The sequence below is a fragment of the Onychostruthus taczanowskii genome, unplaced genomic scaffold (genome assembly GCF_017590055.1).
Source record: "Onychostruthus taczanowskii isolate IOZ18803 unplaced genomic scaffold, ASM1759005v1 scaffold108, whole genome shotgun sequence".
NCBI classification, from domain to species: domain Eukaryota; kingdom Metazoa; phylum Chordata; class Aves; order Passeriformes; family Passeridae; genus Onychostruthus; species Onychostruthus taczanowskii.
The window spans coordinates 1,701,261-1,721,785 of record NW_024497408.1 but is presented as its reverse complement, the minus strand read 5'-3'; the positions used below and the strand labels follow the sequence as shown (position 1 = coordinate 1,721,785).

The window sequence follows — 20,525 nt, the reverse complement described above, 5'->3', positions numbered from 1 at the left end:
CAAACCCACCATCTCTCTGAATAGCTGCACTGTGCAGATCAGGGCATGTCATTGAAATCCCAAAAGACTGAAGTCCCTGTTTGAAACCCAAATGAGGGAAAATCTGTTTCTAATTTCACTGCTGTGTAGCAGCAGAACTGAAGCCCCAGGGATGGACACCAGAGGACAGTGGGGTTTGACCCACATCCCTGTCCTGTCAGGGGCTGGATGTAGCCCCTGGCATGGTGCTGATGGCAGGGCTGGGGGCGAAGGACAGCTCCCAGCCAGGGGTGTGAGGGTTTTGCAGCACCATGGGGAACATCTGCCAGGAGACACCAGGTCTTGAGTGGCATCTGGTCTCCAAACCAGCTCAGGCACAGCCTGCCCAAGGTCAGGTTTTACACCAAAGCAAGTGGCAGTTTCTGTGACCATTTCAGAGAACATCACCCTGCAGAGAGCATCCAGGTGGCTGTGACAATCCAGTGAGTGGGCACTGGGGGCCACAGCAGAAATACCTCATCCATGCTCCAGACCAAACCTGTCCAAACAAAATCTAAGTGGTTCAAACAAGTTTCCACCAAAGCACTGTGTTTCCATATACATAATTAAAACTCATTATTGTCTCACCCTAATGACTAGCAGATACCTCTGGGTATGATGATTGTTCCAAACAATTAAAATGAACTAAGAGATGGTAAAGCAAATGAAAACACATTTTCTGTGCGAAGTATATAGAGCACATCCCTAGCACTGGGGTTAAAAGTGACAGCATGCCAAAATACAGAAAAGTACAAAATGAGACTTAACAAGACGCTGTATCTCACACCAGAACCCCTTAGAAAAAAAATGTACTATTGTAATAGACATACTACTGTAACAGTGCCAAGCATTCTGTTTGTCACCTCCTGAATAAAAAGCATCCTTTCTTTCCCTCTTTCTTCACAACTTGAAGTCTGCCCACAGTGCTGTGGTGGTGAATGGCAATGCCAGAACCCCCTGCAGTAACCAGTGTCCAACAGTGCAGAGCCATGAAAGAGAAAACATAACTCTTGCTTTCAAACTGTTCAGTCTAGGGGTAGTTTGGACTCTTTAGGTGATGCTGGGCTGTAAACTCCTGTTACATTTGGCACTACTAAGTAGTCCCAGCTTTAAAGCATTGCTGGTATTTTTCCTGGGCATGGTTGCAATTTTTGTTTTCCACTGAAACAAAATCAGAGAACAGGATGGTATGTCCAGCATGGGGGTGAATGTGCTGCTCCCTACCCAGTGTACTCCCTCAGGTGTGGGACTTGACCTGTGCCATGTTCAGCTATTCAGAGCAGAGGTAAAACAAGCTCCATAATAGATGTGCCCTAACAAAATCAGAAAACACAGTGATGGAAGGGGCCATCTCCCATCACAAGCAGGAGCAGCTATGCATAAGCATTTCCTAGTTTTCCTTTTCCTTAAGGGGTGGATATGGCTTGCCTAGTAGTCTACTACCAAGACGAAATAACCTTGCAGACAGAAAGCTTTTTACTCATATCTAATCCAAACGCCCTTTACAGACACTTAGGCATTATTTTTGTCCTCTTCTCCTCTGCCATAAAGAGCAGTTTACCTTTCCCCTTGCAGCAAGTTTTCACATACCTAAAAACTCTTATCATGTCTCCCCTCAGCCTCCTTTTTTCTAGACTAAACAATGCCAGTTCTTTTCATCCATCTGTCACCAAATTTAATGTAACCAGTCTTTGAACGTGTCCACCTCAGCACAGCTCCATCATGTCCATTGCCTCATTTACTTACACACAAAGCTGCAGAATGGTCCAGGAAGGAAAAATATCCCTGCTGCTGGTCCCACACAGTCAACCCAATCACACAATGGTTGTAGGCAGGTCCCAGGTACAGAGCTGTATCCCCAGGGCTTTGTTCCCAGGTAACATAACTTCCCTAGAAAGAGCTCTCACAGCTGAGATGAAACTAGGCAAAAGCTGCTGCACCACCTGTGTGTGCTCTGCAGCACTGGAGATGAACATTCCTGCCTATGTTCAAACCCCTTGTGTGCCAGCCTAAGAAATGTGGTTTAAGGATGAATCAAAAACATACAGTGAGGATCAGGCTGTTCCAGACTTTAGGAAAATGCAAAAGCCAAAGCAGAATAACAAATGTCTCTGTATAAGTTTCAATTAACTCAGAAATGACAATACAGCACGGAAAGTTGTACCAAGGAAATTTTTGAAACAACGTTACTAAGGAAAGAGCAGATCTGACTATAGTTGGCCTGTAATAGAGTATTCTACTCTGAATTCTTCCACAGCCAACTCAGGAAACAAACCAGCAATAGGAAGGGTGGTCTCCAAAATAAACTGCTCCATACTGCATCTGTCCCTTCTTCACTCTATGACACCATGAGACAGGACCCAAGACTGGACTTGGCTGGAGCAGTGAGTCTCCAAAGCAAAGAAAAGGAGAACACGAAGGAGAAAAAGGTGAGGAGGTGTTCTTTTTATCCACATTTGTGAACAGGTGGAGCAGGAACAGATGCTGCAGAGAGAATCAGACACATGGAAGTAACTCCACTCAGTGTTTACTGAGGATCCCTGACCCTGCAGCTGAAAGCCACAGTGGGAAGGTGAGTACAAAACACAAAAAAGGCAGAAACTGGAGGCACAGACTCATGCTCTACTACACTGATCTCTGTTTCTTTCCAAGGACAAATGAAAAATAACAGGACAAGAACCAATAATGGATGCGGACAAAGACACAAGCCTTTGGGAAAGAATCTGTTTAAGGAACAGCTGTCCCAGAAGGAGATTGGTGTGTTCCCCAGGCATCTATAAAAGAGTGGAAAAGGGAGGATCTATACCTCTGTCAACCCTCCTCCCTGCAGCCACTGCTAAATCATAGAGAAGACAGGGCTGGAACTACTTCTCACAGTTTAAATGTGCCAGTACTGGATTAAAAGGTGCAGATGTGTTCTAATGAACTCACATCTGTAATGCATTTATGTGTCTGTTTGGAGATATGGATTTCATACAGCTACTCTGTCAAGATTATGCCAAAACAATGTGTGAAGAGCCAAGTGATGTCTTGAAATAGAGTAGGTGAAATGAACACTTCAGTGAATCATGTTTCTTGTCACTACACCAAGGGCTGAGATTGTCTCGGATGTTATAGCAACTGCTGTGGCCTCTGAAGGCAAAATACAGATAAAGCTGAAAAGGGGGAATGGAGAAACAAAGGGAGAGAAGCAGAGAATTGAATTAGGGGCAGAAACTCTCAGGTTACTGAAATGCAGTTAAAAGACAGGATTAGACAAAGTCAGTGGGCACATAATAAAAGCTGCTTTCATAATCACATAACGTCTCAAGAGATGAGAATTAGAAGCCAAAGTAATAAATTGCCATGGCTTTCATTTTATTTTTGCTCCAATTAATTCTCTTGCTGTATCCATTATATTCAGAGAATAGCCAGTACATAAAATTCTTAAATCTATAGGAAAGCAGGAGGCCAGAATGTAGAGTCCTGGCTTCTTTCCACTCTGAAAGGATTCAGGAATTCTGCCTCCAATACCACAACTGCCTCTTCCAAGTGTCTGTTTCACACTGGAGCTGTCACCCATATCACACACGCTGAGACAAAACTCACAGCAAAACCACGGGATAGGGAACTATGTGGATACCAATTTCACCCAAACCCTACCCAGCTCCTCCAGGCACAGGGTCATCCTGAGCTGTTTCCCTCTTTTTTCCTCCCTGTCTCCACCCCCATCAATCCACCAATTGTTTTAGTGTTTCTAGCCAGCAGCAAAGAAGACACAAATTAAAAACAACAACAACAATAAACCCACAACAAACCCACAAGGATTAGAGTTTGGATTATAATCCCTTTTGGCTGGACACTATAACTCAAAACCAGCTGATTCTTCAGTATGTTCATTTGTCACTTTTTTTCCAAAATGTCACAGTCACAAACTGGGAAAATTCTCAGACCAAATCAAGACTTTCCATATATCATCAATTAGAAGAATGTGTTGTCATAGATCAACTTTTTAACTTACTTGTTTAAAAAAAAAAAAAAAGTTTACAAAAATTTATTGGCATGTTGTCTCTGGGCATTTGCTCCTGCCTGGCAGCTCCTGCAGAGCAACAAATTCAGAGCCAGTTTCATCCAAATCAGATACATTTTTACTACTGCATACTGAACTATCCTGATTGAATCTGCGTCTTCCTTGCCCCTGGTGACAAGAAAGCTGCGCCCATGGGAAATTGCAGGCAGGACTAACTCACCTACTCACCATCTCTCTGTGCACTGACAAGTCAAGTCAGCTGTACCAGAGCAGAGGGATAAAAGGGGAAAGCCATCATCCATGAAAGGTGCACAGAGCGCTCCCAACTACCCAGCCAAGGGCAGAACACGTTCCTCTGTCTGCAGAGCAGCAGGTCATGGCACAAGATCTGCGCAGCCACGTGTACTTAGGGGAGGATCCAGGCTTGGCATGCTAAGCACTTTTGGGTGTTGTTGATCTTTCATTTTCCGAACAATTTCTGGGAAACGGCTCCTCCCCACACTGATACATGAGATGTGGCGAAGCCTGTGCTTCTGTCAGGTTGCTCATCCAAACAGACAATGTGGAGAAGATGGCAGATGGGGAAAGACAAAGGCATGGGGACATGATGTGTAAGAACAGTGAAATCACATACCTTCAGGGATGCACTGTCCAAGAACAAACTTATAACCCTTACAGCATTTTTTCCTGAAAAACAATAAAATAAATAAATGAATAAATAAATGTATTCTCTATAGATTGGTGCTGCCTTTAGAAACAGCCGTAAGTGGATTGTGGATGTGATGAACCAAACAGGACAAGGATCCTGAGCAGCTGGAGTTCGGCATTACAGAACACAACAGGGAAACACATCATCTGGCCCAGGAAAAATTTCACATGGCAGCATGTCCAGTCACCTCAGGATCCTGGGGAAGAGTACCCCAACACTGACCCACCCAACATCCCAAGTAATTTCCAAAAATACGGCTCTCTTGTGTTGTCTGGGTGTTGTCCGGACAGCTCAGTGCTGCCCAATTACACAACTCAGGTCATCATTTTCATGGTACAGTCAAGGCTGTTTTCAGGTGTCTGTTACTACAATGTAAACCTACAGAAACAGGCAAGTCTCAGTGAGGAGTACACAGAGGATAAATGTTATCAGTCATTCTCATCTTCTAATACACCTGGAGGAGGTAAACTCAATATATTGGGTATTTCAACTGGAGTAAGGGAGAGTACCTTATATAGTCTCAGGGACAAAACTGCAGTGTAGAATAGGATCAGACATTTTTTTATGTGCCTGTGGTATGAACAAAGTCTGAATGCTGAGAAATTATTGTTTCTGACACACTGGCCTGTAATAACATTTAGGCATCCAGCTAAACCTGCTGGTTTTCTCTCCAGGCAGCAAACCACATCAAGTCACCATGGCTCCCAGCAGCCCTCAGGAGCCTTCACAAATGGCTGCGTCCTTTTTCATCCTGAGAGTCTCTCACTGCAGGGACCTAGTGACTTTCAAAGGGTCCTACGTTGGTGACTACCAGGACTGCTGAAAAATAAAAAAAGCCTGCTGTTCAACGCATTATTACATCAACTATACATGAATCTGAGGGGAAAAAAATCCCTGTGTATTTTACAAATACAGCTTTTTCATGCTTTGTGGACATGCTGAAATATCTCCCAAACTGGGAAACCATCCATTTTGTCTTTTCCTTTGATTCAATAACTAATGCAGAAGAGTGCTAAAGCCACGTCAGTCAATGACACTACACTCCCATGGACAACACGTAGCCATCACAAATCATCATTATGATGAATATAAATTAACTATCAGTTGCAACTGATGGCTTAAAACAAACAATGCATTTCTCCAAACAATGTAAAAACAAACTTTGGCTCCATATTTTACCCTCTTCCTTAAGATTAGCTGGAATATAAATTATGCTTAATGAGCGTTGAACATCTGAAGAGGAAGCCTTGCTTTGTTATGCAAACAGTGGTGCCTCATTAGACTTCTCTCCAAACAGTGCTGTGAAGTTTTATCTGCAAGACAAACAAATGCAGGAGGAACGAGTTCAAAGGTGCATTGGGGAGGCTGTTCATATGCTGCAGGCCCTGCTGATGGCTTTCCAAGTGCACAGTGATCTCCTTCCCTCTGCAAAAGAAAAGAGCCTTCCCTGTAGCTGCTCTTCAGAGGGAGATACAGCCCAGCTTGAGAGGCCTGGGAGATGAGCAAGGAGAGTAGGACATCCCTGCCATGAGATGCTGACCTGTGGGGCTGTGCCAGCCACAGGGAGCAGCAGCTTCCATAATTTGTACCCTTCTCCATGGAATTCCCACCTTATTTTCAGGTTTAGGACCAACAAGACCTGTGTCAGCAGATGATGTGATAGCTTGCTCCTGGATAAGGGGTTACCTGCTGGGAGCCTTGCAGGAGCTGCCTCTCTCCTCCCAGCTTGTCTGGTCATGGCTTTTGGCTGGATTCATTGGCTTTCTTGTGGATAAAGTGCGGTTTTATCTGCCTGGCTGGATTCTCCCCAAAGCCAAACAACTTGCCCTGATTAAACCCTTTTCCCACAGCCATACACTGAGAACCCATCACAGGCTAAATGCTGCCCTGGTACCCTGATATTGCCCCAAAGCAAGCACAGCCTTGTGCTTTAGATTTCACTTAAAACAACCAGAAAATCATGTTCCCCTGGCTGATATCCAAGTGCTTGCTGAAATCCCTCCCTTCAGAAACTTCTTGCAGCAATGGGTTCCACAGTGGGAATGGTTTTGAGAAACAATTTCCTTGTTTTCAGTGTCCCTCTCAAATTTTTGTTCAAATTTTCCCAAGCCTTACTGATAAGGGGATTTTGAAATGTTTTCTCTAAATGTGTGAAGATTTTTCTGCATTGTGGAAGTTTTAAATTATACTTAAAGAAGTGTTTAGAAGAGGGATGCCATGCCTTCAGACCACATTCCACATGATAATCTTTTCCCACTTGAAAGTTACAGATCTCTGCATTAGTGCAGCCTGTACTCAGCAGCATTCTTATCAGCATGATTTTGGCAGGGAAACTGCTACTTTAGGGTCAATGCAAAGGAAATACAACACAATACCTGTTTCTCTGAACATTACATTGCAACCCTGGGATTCCTGCATGCTTTATCTTTCTACTTTCTTAAAGTGAAATCTGTTCAAAATGATGGACACATAAGCATTAGCAAAGGCATTTTAATAGCAACACTCATTTTCAGACATCCAGGTCCAGGCTGACATGTCTAATCAACGTTGCACAGCAGCAATCTCGTTGTACATAATGAGAGGTAAGAAGGAGTTCCTACTGATAATTTTAGCTACTGGATAACTTTCAGCAAGGTGGTTGCTATGCAGCTGTACATGTGGCCATGCATGAAACACAAATACACAGCTGTGTGTTTGAAGCTCCACCACTAAAACCTGGAGCTCCGGGGAAATTAAGTTCATTTGTTAACCTGAAATCTGCTTTACAAAGGATGAAGCTTCTGGCAGACTTTTACCTGTTGTTTAAATGGGGTACTTCAGCAATTAAAAACACAGTAACTTTTGATTCTCGTGGAATCTTTACTCAGGAATAAGAACAAGCCCAAACTGACAGAGGGTTTGGGGCACCATGATTTTGATTAATGCAACATTCAGCTTTTGTGGTTGTAAGAAAATTCGTAGTGATAGGGACACCCCCAAAACTAAGTCACCCCTTATTTTTTCTGGTGTGTACCTGCTGGAGAAACAGGGAGATATTGTGTTCCTACCCTCCGCTCTGGAGTTTGAGATGTTTCTAGAAGACTAAATGCCAGAAGATGGGATTTAGGGTCAAAATTTTATATGAATAAATATATCCATGACTAGGCAAGTGGCAGACCTGTCTTTTTTTCCCCAGGATTTGTGGCCTATTACCTTGCAAACTGAGAGAGGAGCTGAGTTTTCCAGGAGCTCCCCTGTGTCCCATCACCCAGCACACAGGGGAGCACCAGCACAGCACCCCTGCCCCATCCTGCAAAGCAGTAGCTGCTTGATAGCATCGCCTCAGACAGGCTGGACAAGAGGCAAGATGGGAGGAATGCGGCTTAATTAAGCCACTGCTTTATTAAGTTAGCTTATCTGGCAGCTATCAGCAGTAAGTCATCCAGCAAGGACCATGTTTTTTTCCCATAATTGCTTCCACCTGGCGCAGAGCTGCCGTCACCCCAGCCCACCTCCTGCTCTGCATGGGACACCGCAGCGACGCCGGAGACACCGACCAGGGCATGCTGAACCCAGAAAATAAATACTCTGTGTGAGAGGGGAGGGAGTCACTCAGGGTCCTACAGCTGCTGAAAATCTTCAGAAATGCAAACAATAACAGGATAAACATTTTAAATTATAATTAACCTGCATCTGTTTGCAGTAACATGGCAGTGAGCTGGGTTATAACAACAGCTGCTCCGTGCATTTATTGAGGTTTTGGAGAGGCAGCTCTAAATCTCTGCCATGAGTCATGCTGAAAAAGATACATGATCATCATTTAGTGATTGAAAAAAGGGAACACAAAGGGGAAATGCAAAGAGAAGATGAAAAATACAAGTTTTATACTGGTTTCAGACTAAACATAATATGTTAAGGAAGCTCTTGCTAAAGATGTCAAAAGTAGAACGAGAAGAGTCTGCTCTAAGAAATATTATCCTCCTAGGAGCAAAGCAGACACAGAAATCTCTATGCTGAGCCTGAAAGTGAGTTCTTAGGATAAAATATTGCCCTTGCTTTATCCCTAAAATGCTGCCAGGCAGTCAGTCTCCAGGCTGACTCCTCCTAGACAGAGGTAGCTCAAGAAGAGGAGCTTTACCTCCCATTCACTGGGGCTAGGAGAGCACACACAAAGTGTTCCTAGAGCTCATCTGAGGCCTGAGGTCATGCCACTGGAAGATGCAGCAGCTCCATAGGTGGTCAGGCAGGTCAAATCCTTCCTCTCCAAGACACTCTTTCTCACCTATGAATATCAGTTCAGTTGTAATTTAGGGGGCAAAAGAGATGTTTAGGATTTCATACAGATTTAAACAGATCAGCACTGTTCTTTCAGGTTAGTGCAGGTAGAAAACAACCATAATACACTCAAGAAATGTCCTTAATAAAAACCAATTTCCTCTTGGGAAAGGAGAGGACTTTTTTCAATACCAGACTTCTTCAGTCTAAATTGTAACTTGAAATTAGAAGAACTTGTGCTGTGTTCTGAAGACCTGCCAGTTACACCTGGCCCAGTGTTTTTCATTGCACAAAGAGTCTTTTTTAGATCCCTCTCCTCATTGTTCCTGCCCAGTGTTTCTTTTTTGATCACCCTGTCTTTGAGAAATAAATGGTGCAGCAAAAATGCAAATATAAAATACAGAAATGAATGTACAAAATATAATTAGACATCTATAAATGCAAGACAGCAAGGTACACTAAAAACAAGCCTGCAAAAACCCAACCAACCAGAAAACTCACTTTTCTTCTATATGAAATCCAAATGAGCAACAGGTTTGTCTGCCAAAGCACGCACAGACAAAGCCCATCTGCAGCACAAGTGCAGCAGCTCAGTAGCTGTGCACAGTTTCGCCGTAATTCACATGGAGAGAAGATTTATGTCAACATGGTGTAAAACTGAAGCAATGCACTTTATTTTTGTTTGCCTTTCTGTGGGACACATACCGAAATCTTGAGTAAGAGGGGATGGCCTCCCTGCAGACACTTGCTCAGCATACACTTTGCCATGATTTCCAGACTTAGTCCTTTTTCACAGTTTTGTAAAGAGATAATTTATGTTCACACTGGGTGTAATGCAAGGTCCAAGGCCAGCCCAAGCCCTCCCTGTCATCATCCCAGCTGAGGGGGAATAACCCAAATACAGAGAAGTCTTCCAATACTGCAGCACCTATGACTGCTGGGGGTACCTGTGTGTGTCTTTATTTCTCTTAACTGACTGATCAGAGCAGGATTTGCCTGAACAACCCTGGGGAACTCAGACCTCTGAGAGCAACTCACTGCCATTTACTAGCTGATTTCTGTAGAAGTAAAATTTTCAGTAGTAAAAGCATTGCCTGAAATGAAGTCTTGTTTTTTGTTAGCTATTCAAGTCAAATAATTTTGCCCACATATAATGGTTTTCTTCCCCTTAGCAGGGGAAAAAAAAAAAAAGCATCCTGCTATCTGCTCTTTTGCTTAACTCTGGCTATTAAGACAGATACCAGAAATGAAATCACATTCCAGTCATTGCTAATGGGAAGGTTTTGATAAGATTCACAGTTCCTGGACTCCTCTTGTGTGAACACAAGCCAGGGACCAGATCCTCCCCTGGAAAAAGCCACATACCTCTCTTGACTCTAAGGAACTGTGCCAGTGCTTACCCTGGGAGACCCTGACTGATGCTCTTGAAAGCTTTCAGACACGCTCCTTGGCTGCTCCCTACTGTTAACTGACCCCTCCCCTCCTCCAAGTGCTGTTTCATGTCATCTTTTAATGGCCAAAGGGATTTTTATGGTGGCAGAGCATAAACTGTAGTTCTTTCTTCTCAGAAGAGACCTTCCAAACCAATGTGATGGTTTACAGCCCCCAAGCATTTGTGAATGCTTGAAGCTCATTCCTCTATAAAAGAGAATAAAAATACTTTGAGGTGTGGAAGAAGCCCTCTACCCCACATGGGTATCAGTGGGGCTTGGAGGTACTGACCTGCATGAAACGGAAAGATGCACAAAAACCAAAACCTCACAGGTCTCGCAAATTTAGCCACCAACAAAAAAAGTATGTTATTTTTGTAGGAAACCCTGCACCTCTGTTCTTGATGGGCACATGCAGGACGCCTCTCCCAGTGGGGTTTGTGGTTTTACTTAAGTAAATGAGATGTAGTGAGGTGTTCAGTAGTGGTTTCAAACAACATCAAGGCAGGGAGACCGTTCCCCCAACACATCTCCTGCATCAGTAGATCAGCACTCCCAGAAGACCATCTTTTTTGGACTTTCTTAGGGATTTGGGATGCAGAGGAAGGGGTTGATGTGAAAACCCTGCAGGCAGCCACAAGAGAAAAAAAATTCTCATGAGCTTCTGCTCACTGCAGAAAGAACTGGCAACTAAACCTCAGCTTTCTATCTCTCTTTTAGGCAGAAGAAAAAGACCTTTGGAAATGTTTCCTGTGATCCTGCCTTTCAATGTGTAACTTAAAGATGCTGTTGTTGTGAAACATAAAGATGCTGTTGGGATTTCCATGTGAGCCACAGAGACCACGGTTCCACACTCTTGGGGAAGCCATGACTCTGTGCAACAAGGTCAGAACCAACATTTTCCCTGGTCAGTTCCTGGCCCAGCCAGAGCCACGGGGCTGCAAACACATTGACCAAGCACAGGTTAATCAGCATCTTTTTCTGCAGAGCAAACCAACTGGCAGCACTGTAACCACCAGGGCCTGTGTCTCACTTAGCGTACCAGTGTCCAAAAATTACTAAATAAAATTCTGTCTGGAATGTCCCCTAAGCAAAGAAGGAGACTCTCAGCAGGAAAATGTTACACAACTTTGAAAAGGTAATGACCTTGGCCACCACTGGAAAAGCCATTTGTTGGATATTTTACATGCATGTAAACATCATCCTCAAAATCACATATGAGATCCCTTCAAGTGCTAGACTGTACTTTCTTCCGTTCTTTCCTGGATTTTTATTTCATAGCTGTTTTTTCATAACACAAGGGAATGCTCATGTGGTTTATCACTAGACAACATGTCAAAAATAGCAGAATGATTAAATAAAAGGCTTTTGACTGTTTTCATCTGCTTAGACTCAACTGTCAGCTTTGTCTTGCTCTCTTTTCTAACAAATTTCTTTTATTTTCTGGCATTGTACCAAGAAAATGATTTTGTTTAGTTTTGCAGGTGAAGTTGATATGGATTCTGCAGAATCAAGTCAATGTTTGACAGGTATGAAATCTGAGGGGAAGAAAAAAAGGAATTTGATACAATGATAGCACTGTTTGCATTTAATAAAAGGTCTAATGAACTGGCAAAGCATAATGCATCATCATAAATATATAGTGATTTCTATGAACAAGTAGCCTACTAAATATCAATTTAGATGATCCAAGATTAAGCCTGAGTTTTAAAATAACTCACTGCTTTGAGATTTAAAGCATGAGAATTGAGGAAAAGTCTTTTTTTCCACCATCTCTGTCTTCCAATTAGGGGACTGCAAGCCAAATTTCCTTCCAAGTCTGTAAGTAGTATGTTTTGCTATGGCACATGTTCAATTATTTATCTAACCCAAGGTGAGCCAGAGTACAGGACTAATCACAGCACATCTGTCCTGTCTCTTGGATTTTTTAAAACTTCTATGACTCTTCATTTTGTAGCTCCAATTTCCTACCAAGTGTCCATGTGAGATAGAGAGTAATAAATTCCATTTCACAAGGGCAGGCAGAGCCAGAGCGGTGCTGCGAGGAGCCGCACTCATGGGCTGGCTGCTGTGCTGGTGCTCGGTCGCTGGAGTCAAGCAGCAACAAATTGCTGGCAAGCTCTCAGACTTACTGAATCCAGTCCAATGCAGCCCTGTTTATATAGCATCTTTCATCAACAAGATCACAAAAATGCTGCATAAGCAATGTCTAATAAACTCCTTTAGGTAAACAGCAAAAGGAAAGCGCCTTTTACGCACGCATGCACAGAAAAGCACATCACACAAACTGTGCCAGGAAGTCAGATCTCTAAAGCTGGATCTCCAAACAGGATATAAATCCCAATTAACCTTCAGAGACAAGCTAGTCACTCTGTCTACATTTGCTTACTGGTGTGCTGATATTAAAGGGCCTGATCCTGTTTCTGCCGCAATCCCTGGCAGCTTTGACAGGAACATGTGTCATATTGGGAACAGGCTCCGACCAAGGAGCAGGATGGTGGGTGAGGACATGCTGAGCTCTGAGGATGTGCTACAATTGGACTTCTTGGAAGAATATTTCCAGAAAATCACATGGACATAAACTTGATCAAGGCTTGCTGACATTTATCTTTGAAACAGTTGCAAGACTCTTCTTGGTTTTGATGGATTTGGGACGAGACATGGACCATTGCTCCTGTACTCCCCCTAGGGTACAACATCCATGTACACTTTAAACCATCCATCTACACATCCCTAGACACAGACCCAGACACTTAATCCAGATATTTAATAGATCTTTTAACTTGTTTTTTGAATGGTTTTTGAAATTCCACTCCAGGAAAAAAGTAAGTAAATAAGTCCAGCCAGGACAACACTTCCAACTTAAATAGTCTAGAAGTGGGGAGAGCCAAACACGAAGCCTTCAGCTTTCAAGGAAGTCAAATAGCATGGAAAAACACTTGAAGAAAGATACATCTTTGAGCATCTTGCTCTCCACACTGGCTCTCCATGATGTCCAGATGACATTGTGGTTTCCAGCACTTGGCTGGAAACTGACAGGAGGAGGATGATGTCTGCATTTGGATACTCTGCCTCTCTGTGGAAGGCTCACAGTGAAAGGACAAGAGGCATGCAGGGCACAGAGGTTTATGTGGATTATTCCTGATTTCTGGGACAATGTGAAAATCTCAATGGTCACTCTCCACACCTTCTGTAGATAAAGGTGTGTGACGGCTTCTCTCTTCAGAGCACACTTTGTGCAAAAAGCTAATTTTATGCATTGTGAATCACACAAGGGTGCTTAACTACTCCTTATGCCTAAGGATTTTTATCCTTCCAGAACTGGCTTAGAGTCACTGGGGCATGACCCTGCTTCAGCGCAGCTGAGGGGACTGTTCAAGGCAAGGTTTCAGCCAAGCAACAGAAACAAAACCCCCATAATTTTAGAAAAACAGATTCGCAGCATAATTTGAATGGCAAGGGACCTTTGGAAAGATTGTGATCCAAGTGCACCTGACAGCAGAGAACTGCTCAGAGACTTGCCCAGATGAGTGTTGAATGTCTTCAGGAATGGAGATTGCCTCACTTCTCTGGGACTCTCTCCTGAGTGCTTAACCACTTCACTGCCATTTTTTCCTTTATATCTGCTTAAAACTTCCCTGCTGCAACCTGTGGCTCTTGTGTTGTTTTGCAGTGTACCTCTAATGAAGGTCTGGCTTCATCTTCTCCATACCCTCAGCATGTCTTCCCTGTAACTCCCCATTAGTTAGTGGGAGACATCAATTAAATTCACCCCTTAGCCCCCTCCTCTCCAGACTGAGCAAACACAGATCCCTTGGGCTGCCCTTGCATACAATGTGCTCCAGCCCCCGAGCATCTTGTCTCCAGCTTATTGGTGAGTGCACGAAACTTCACATTACCAAGTCAAAAAGTAACACTAACAAGTATTCTTTGAAAATGAAAAAAAATTGGATACAAACAAAGAACTAAAAAAAAAAAAAAGGTTATCTGCTAAATTCCAATTAAATGACAGCTTTGGTCTACAATCACTATTTTGTCTTCCCACTTCATTTCCAAATGGAAGTTTAAAAGAAGAAAAACTGACAAAAAAGGTAGTAAAACTTGAATGAAATACAAACAATACTATTTTTTCATTAAAGTACTGTCAACAGAAGAGTTGGCCGGATATCATCACTATCTAAGCAGCAAGAACTTGAAGTTGTTTTTTTAATATAATTTCAACATCAATAGCAGTAATGGAATTAAGTTCTTAGTGTAAGCCCTTGGATATATCTATAAAGATACTAAAAAGATAATATTTCAAGTGTGTTTCACTGATCCAGATGTTTCTCTCTTTTCCTCCTCTGTTTTATTGTTCCCAGAGAAGACCTTATAAATGCTGAAACTGCTTATTAAGTATGCAGACTTAATGAATTGGACAAGGGAAGAAATAATTCTTAACATAACATGTTCACAAGTCAGACCCATGTTTATTGTCAACAGAGATGATAGCAAAATACTCTCTGTGCTCAGAGTAGTCTCTTTTAGGACAGAATATTTCTCCATGAACCACTTCCAGCATACTGAAAAGATTAATTTCTAAGACAACGCAGTACGAAAGTTTGTTGAATTATGTAGTGATGCTGTACCAAGGCCCCAGTGCCAAGGTTTATTTTTGGAGCCACACATCTGCAGGTTATTTGTTGCAGGATGGGGTGGATGGAGTGAATCCTTAAACAATTTCCTAAGTAGAGAAGCATTGCTGGCATGAGCAGTTGTTTATATGGTGTCACTGGAAGGCCTGGTATCTGGGATGTGGCAGTGGTGTTGGAGCTGCCTGGAGAGCTGAGACTACTCCACTTATGCCGCAGTCAGCAGAGAGTGGGAAGTTCACAAAGCAGCTTTTTGATGTGGCACTCAGCTCCTCTGTTCAAAGTGGCAGGAGCAGGAATGCCATCCAGCCGTGGGCTGCAGTGATTCTGGCACGGAGTGCGGTGCCCCCTCAAAGCCAGTGCATCCCACTCTTTAATTTATAAGCAAGTGAGTGGCACTAAGACAGCTCTAAACATAAAAAGCAAAGCTATTTTCAGAAACTTCCCCACATTTCTCCACCACGCTGTGTCCTACACAGGGCTCAGCTTTCAATCCAGCCTGAGCCAATTGCCTGTTAGCCATGCACTAATTGCAGGAGTGATCACATCATGCCCTAACTGATCAAACCACAGCCCCACTCCCTGTTTTTATTGTGTTATTTAATGGGACTGGCATTGGCTGCTGCTCTTCTTTCTCATCCTGCTGCTGAAATATGGTTGAACAGGACTTCCATGAGATGCTGAAATGCTATTAAGAAAACTCACCCCCATTTCACTCTGTATACTTGATATTTGCAGCCATGTTCCAGTTGAAAGACTCTCCTCCCCCCTAGTCCCCTCTAACCCACTGCCTCAAAAATAGGGATGAGGTCTGCTACCAGGCATGGTACCCGGGCAGCCTGAGGCAGGATGGAGAAGCACTTTGCACTGGACAGCTATGAAACACTGAGAGCAAAGAGGTAGAAATGAGCCAAAGGAAAGTAGACCTGTTGTGGGGCAAAACCATGCTGCTGGGACAGAGTCTTCTGTTGAAGGCAAAACCTTTTGGGATGCACAAGGGAGCTGAGAGGAAAGGTCACAAACCCAAACTTGGACCCTCCCATCCTCACCGGTGCAATGAAGATGTGGTCCTGAGCTGGTGAGGGTGACTTGTGATGGATGCATGGAGAGCCTCAAGAACAATGAATTCTGAGAGGAAGCCTGATGTCTTGCAGCACTGTGCAATTGTCCTTGTATTAATTACACCTCCCATTAAAATGGGGTCATGTTTTCAGATACTGGTGCCTGCAGGCATTCATCAAATTTGCATTACTTTACCCTCTCCTAAAACCAATGCACACTAGAGGTGACTCTCCTGGAGCTGGTGCAGCAGTTCCAGTTCCAGGCAGCAATTCAGAGCTACACATGCTGGACTGACTCTGGCATTTGGAGCATCAAAATAGGCTCAACATTTGGGCTCAGAAGTGAAAAAACCTGACACCAGACTGAGAACAGAATCAGGGTTATTGACCAATTTACCCAGGAAGATTGAGCAGGCCCCTCAGTTTGTTTCATTTCGTCAGGTTTCCCCTCCCGGCAGATCGTCCTGGACAATTGCCCTGTGCACCAGCCCAGTTGTGACATTCAGTGGTTTTGTCTGTGACTGCAAGGTCTTTTCAACTCACTTGCAAACGTTTGTTTTCTTCTAGTGATGGGACTTTGCTTTGTCTGCCTTATTTCCGTGACCCATCATGAGGGCAAACATCCTGCTGGGTGTCAGTTTTAAGACGTGCTTGCTGCTGGTCATGTTCTTGTTTGCCTGTGGGAACCCATCTCTCCCCATTACTCTGCCATGGGCTTTTGGTATTTCTCTCACAATGTCACTTTTTTGATGGCTAATTTTGGTGGTCTGGGTCAGGCTGCTGTTTCTTGACAAAGCTCAGTGCCACATTTCTGATTCTTCCTTTACCATTAGTATATTTAAGGTATTACAGCATAAATATTTGGCTACTGTAATGCCTGTTCATACCTAGGAAATATATGGAAGGATGGTCCTTGTGGTAGGACCTGAACCTACCTGCAGAGCCCTCATTGGAATGGCACCATAAACCTGAAAATTTGGTGTTGTTAACACAAAAGTTACACAAATGCTGCAATGTGCCTTCATTTCTGCTAATGCTTTATTCTCTACACAGTATTTAAACATCTTTTTCATGTCACAGCAGTCACGGCTGAGAGAAGGCTCAGGATAAACCATGACCAGGGGCATAGGCAAGAGTCATCACCTTCATGTAAAGCAAGACACTGGGGAAAGTTTGGGTGATTTCTTCCTGTTAAGTTATCCTCCTCTAATATGTTTCATGCTGTGCCATTACTAACCTTCCAGAAATTTTCAAGCTGATGTTGCACTTAAATAAGTAAATACAGAGTGGCTGCTAAGGAAGTGTAGGATAAGAGAGCAGTGTATTTTTTCTGACTGGCTTATTATGACTGGTGTAACTGTGGGCGACAGTCACTTTGGCTCTCCATGAGTTAAATTTAGTTCCTCCTGGAAAGCACAAATTGTGTCCAAAAAGCGGTCTTGCAGGTAAATACACTGCATACCCAAGGCATCTGTCTGTGCTAGCCTGTAGAGACAATGCTAAATTTAGACCTGAGGCTAAATCGGTATCAGTAAAAACAAGACTATAATTGCTAGATTCATACCTCAGAACATCCATTTTGTGTTTCTGTTCCTCTCAGAATATACATTTTCTGTCACTTTGTACTGCTTCTACATTGCCACCTATTTATCTACATGCAATACTTGTGCATTGTCTTTGAGCACACTGTTCACACCAGAATACTTTTGTAGAGGTAGTATTTTATGCAGAATAAAACAAAGTAGTTGTTTTCTTTCCTACTCTATTCACAAGTTGGTTTTTATTTTTGAGACATTCAAGGAAGAAATCCCAATATTTTTACCGGCTATCAATCTGATTCTGTAAGGCTGTTTGAAAGCACTTTAATATAACTGGCTCACTCTAATATATTTGGAATAAAGGTTTGGCATGCGGTGTAAAGCAGACTCCCCCAAAGCCATGAGTGCAAGCAGCAAAGTGAAATCAATATTGTGTACATTCCTTGAGAAATTTCATCTCGGTTTGGATTTTTTTCCCACCTTTTCTACTAATGAAGTGCTTGTTCATCAGTGTTACAGCCTGATGGGCACAGTGTGTATTACAATCTCACCATCTGCATCATTTACATTCCCAAATGTGGAATCTCAGCCAGATGTCTGACTTATCTCCAAGGCGCTGACTTCAGACATATGGTTTTTATTTAAATGAATCACAATACTAACAGAAATCCAGTATCTATTATCTGTCACAATTGCAGATAATAACTCAGAATAAATTTAACTCGAGCTTTTTATTGTTGCTCACATAGACCCTTCTGTGGATGAATCTCCTAAAGTGCAATAATAAAAATCGAATGAAAGTTAAGGCACAAAGTTAAGCAGAGTAGCTCAATATAGGTGAAGTTTCAGATCCTATTGCAAGCAGAAGAAAAATGCGCAACCTTTAGTAACATAGAGATCCTGAAGCAATGCACAACACCAAGAAGCAATTCAATGCCAGGATGTTAGGTAATCCCAAGCCATAGCTCTGTTAATTCATTTCAGGATCCAGCAAAACCCAGTGCACTGGTGCTCTGCAGTAATGATTGCCATCGTGTGTGAGGGAGTTCATAACCCGAAAACAGCACCACACTCTCCTGTTTGCACACAGAGCTTGAAGCTTCTACTCAAAACTTGTGTGGTGTTTCCTGGCACAAAATAAAATGTACACATTCATTCAGAAATGTGTCTCTATTATTTTGCTCTGACTTGGATTTCTGGACCTTTCCACACTCTTAATTAGTAGTAGTAGTAGTAATAATATGTTTTTACTTTCATGATGTTAACCAGTAGGGTATGAATGCTGCAAATAGAAACTAAGTTCAACATAAAGAAAATTGATAGTTCCTTACTTAGATTTTTTTTCTTCCCACTTTGATAATTCTATGATTCTAATTCCTTAGATTTGTTACCAAATAAACACCACTCTTTACCTTTCACAGAAGAAAAGTATTGATGCTTACACTAGATTGAAATCAAAATGTGCCTGTCATGAACTAGAATCCCAAATCCTTATGCAAAACCTGCCCAGAACAATAATTTCTCACTGAATGTATTTTCAGCTATGACAGGATGCAAGAACAGTGTGAGCGCAGGAAAATCAAAGCCGTCACATTCCTTATTATAACTGTACACAATTTCCTGTGAAATAGCTGATTTTCATATCAAAGCCACCATGACAGCATGCACAGGGACAAATGTGCTCAAGTACAGGTGCCTCTGTCTTCCTCAGGGAGGGACAGATGCTTCTGCAGAGCATCTCAGCCCGACAGTGACATGGCAAAACTCCTAAGCCCATCGCCTTGCTTGAGACACGTAAGCAGAGAAAACCCGGGCTTTAATGCCCCAGTTTTCACCATAGCTATATAATTTCTTTAAACTCTTTCAGAGCTCCACTCCTAGGGAAGGTGGTCAAAGGCCATGAAATGATGGAATTTGCCCCAAATCCAAGAGGAGGAGATGGCCTGCTTGCTCACTGTGCTGACAGTCTCCAGCCGTGTCCCTTCTGGGGGGGAAGGCCCGCAGAGGAACCTCCTCAGCCCCGAGCACCCCCATGCACAGATGGATCACCCGTGTGGGAGGCTGGGGGTGTGCCTGTGGTTTGACAGCCAAGCATTGTGAACCCAGAGCTCCCCCAGAGAGGGGTCAGCCTTGAGGGAGCTCTTAGGGGAACTCTGTTTGCAGAGCTGGAGAAAAGGGCAGCCGCCCCCTCAGCTGTGCAGCTCCTCTGACTCTCCCTGTGGATTCAGCTGTTTCGTAAGCCAGGGAGAGTGCAATACTAAAACATCACTGTATTTGGACCTCTCAGGAAACCCTTCCAGAAATGGAACTGGAAAAAAACCTCCAGACTACAATCATGCAATTAAATGCTGAATCACAACAGAGAACCACAGAAGCCCAGTGAAAAATATGCTGGCATGTGGTTAACGCTGGCTTTTCTTAATCTGGGAGTGCCAAAACCCTTTGTATGTTCACAAGGTCACTGTCATGTGCAATGGTGACTCTATTTCTCACCACTCCCTGCACAACAAACTCCCTTTCAGTGCTGCTTGAAGCCATCAGAGATTATGCTTGTCTGCCTGCACTTTTTCAGCCAATGTCCAACTTAACTGCTTCATCTGCCAGAATGTTTTAACGATGCAGTCCAGCAGAATTTGGTGTCAGAGCACCACACTGAGACACCATGGACTGCTACAGCAGCTCAGTGCCAGCCCTGAGATGGGACTCTGCACCATCCAGGGGTGCTGGTGGATGTTTAAGGGGGGACAACTGTAAAACACAGGCTGGGATGAAGAATTGTGGGAATTGGCTCTCTGGTCATTATGTCTGGATTTTTTCTAGCCCAGTATGGAGCGTATATACCTATGTCAAGGTCCATGAATTAACCCCTTGAGCT

The 20,525-nt window shown here is 43.2% G+C and overlaps 1 protein-coding gene across 1 annotated transcript in view; it reads right to left on the bottom strand.

The window, feature by feature from the left end:
• CCBE1 (collagen and calcium binding EGF domains 1) overlaps positions 1-20,525 on the bottom strand; it is a 96,110-nt gene that overhangs the window by 20,192 nt on the left and 55,393 nt on the right. Inside the window, exon 3 of the mRNA XM_041419605.1 lies at positions 4,662-4,714. Within this exon, the coding sequence (XP_041275539.1) occupies positions 4,662-4,714 (53 nt within the window). The remainder of the gene's footprint in view (positions 1-4,661; positions 4,715-20,525) is intronic.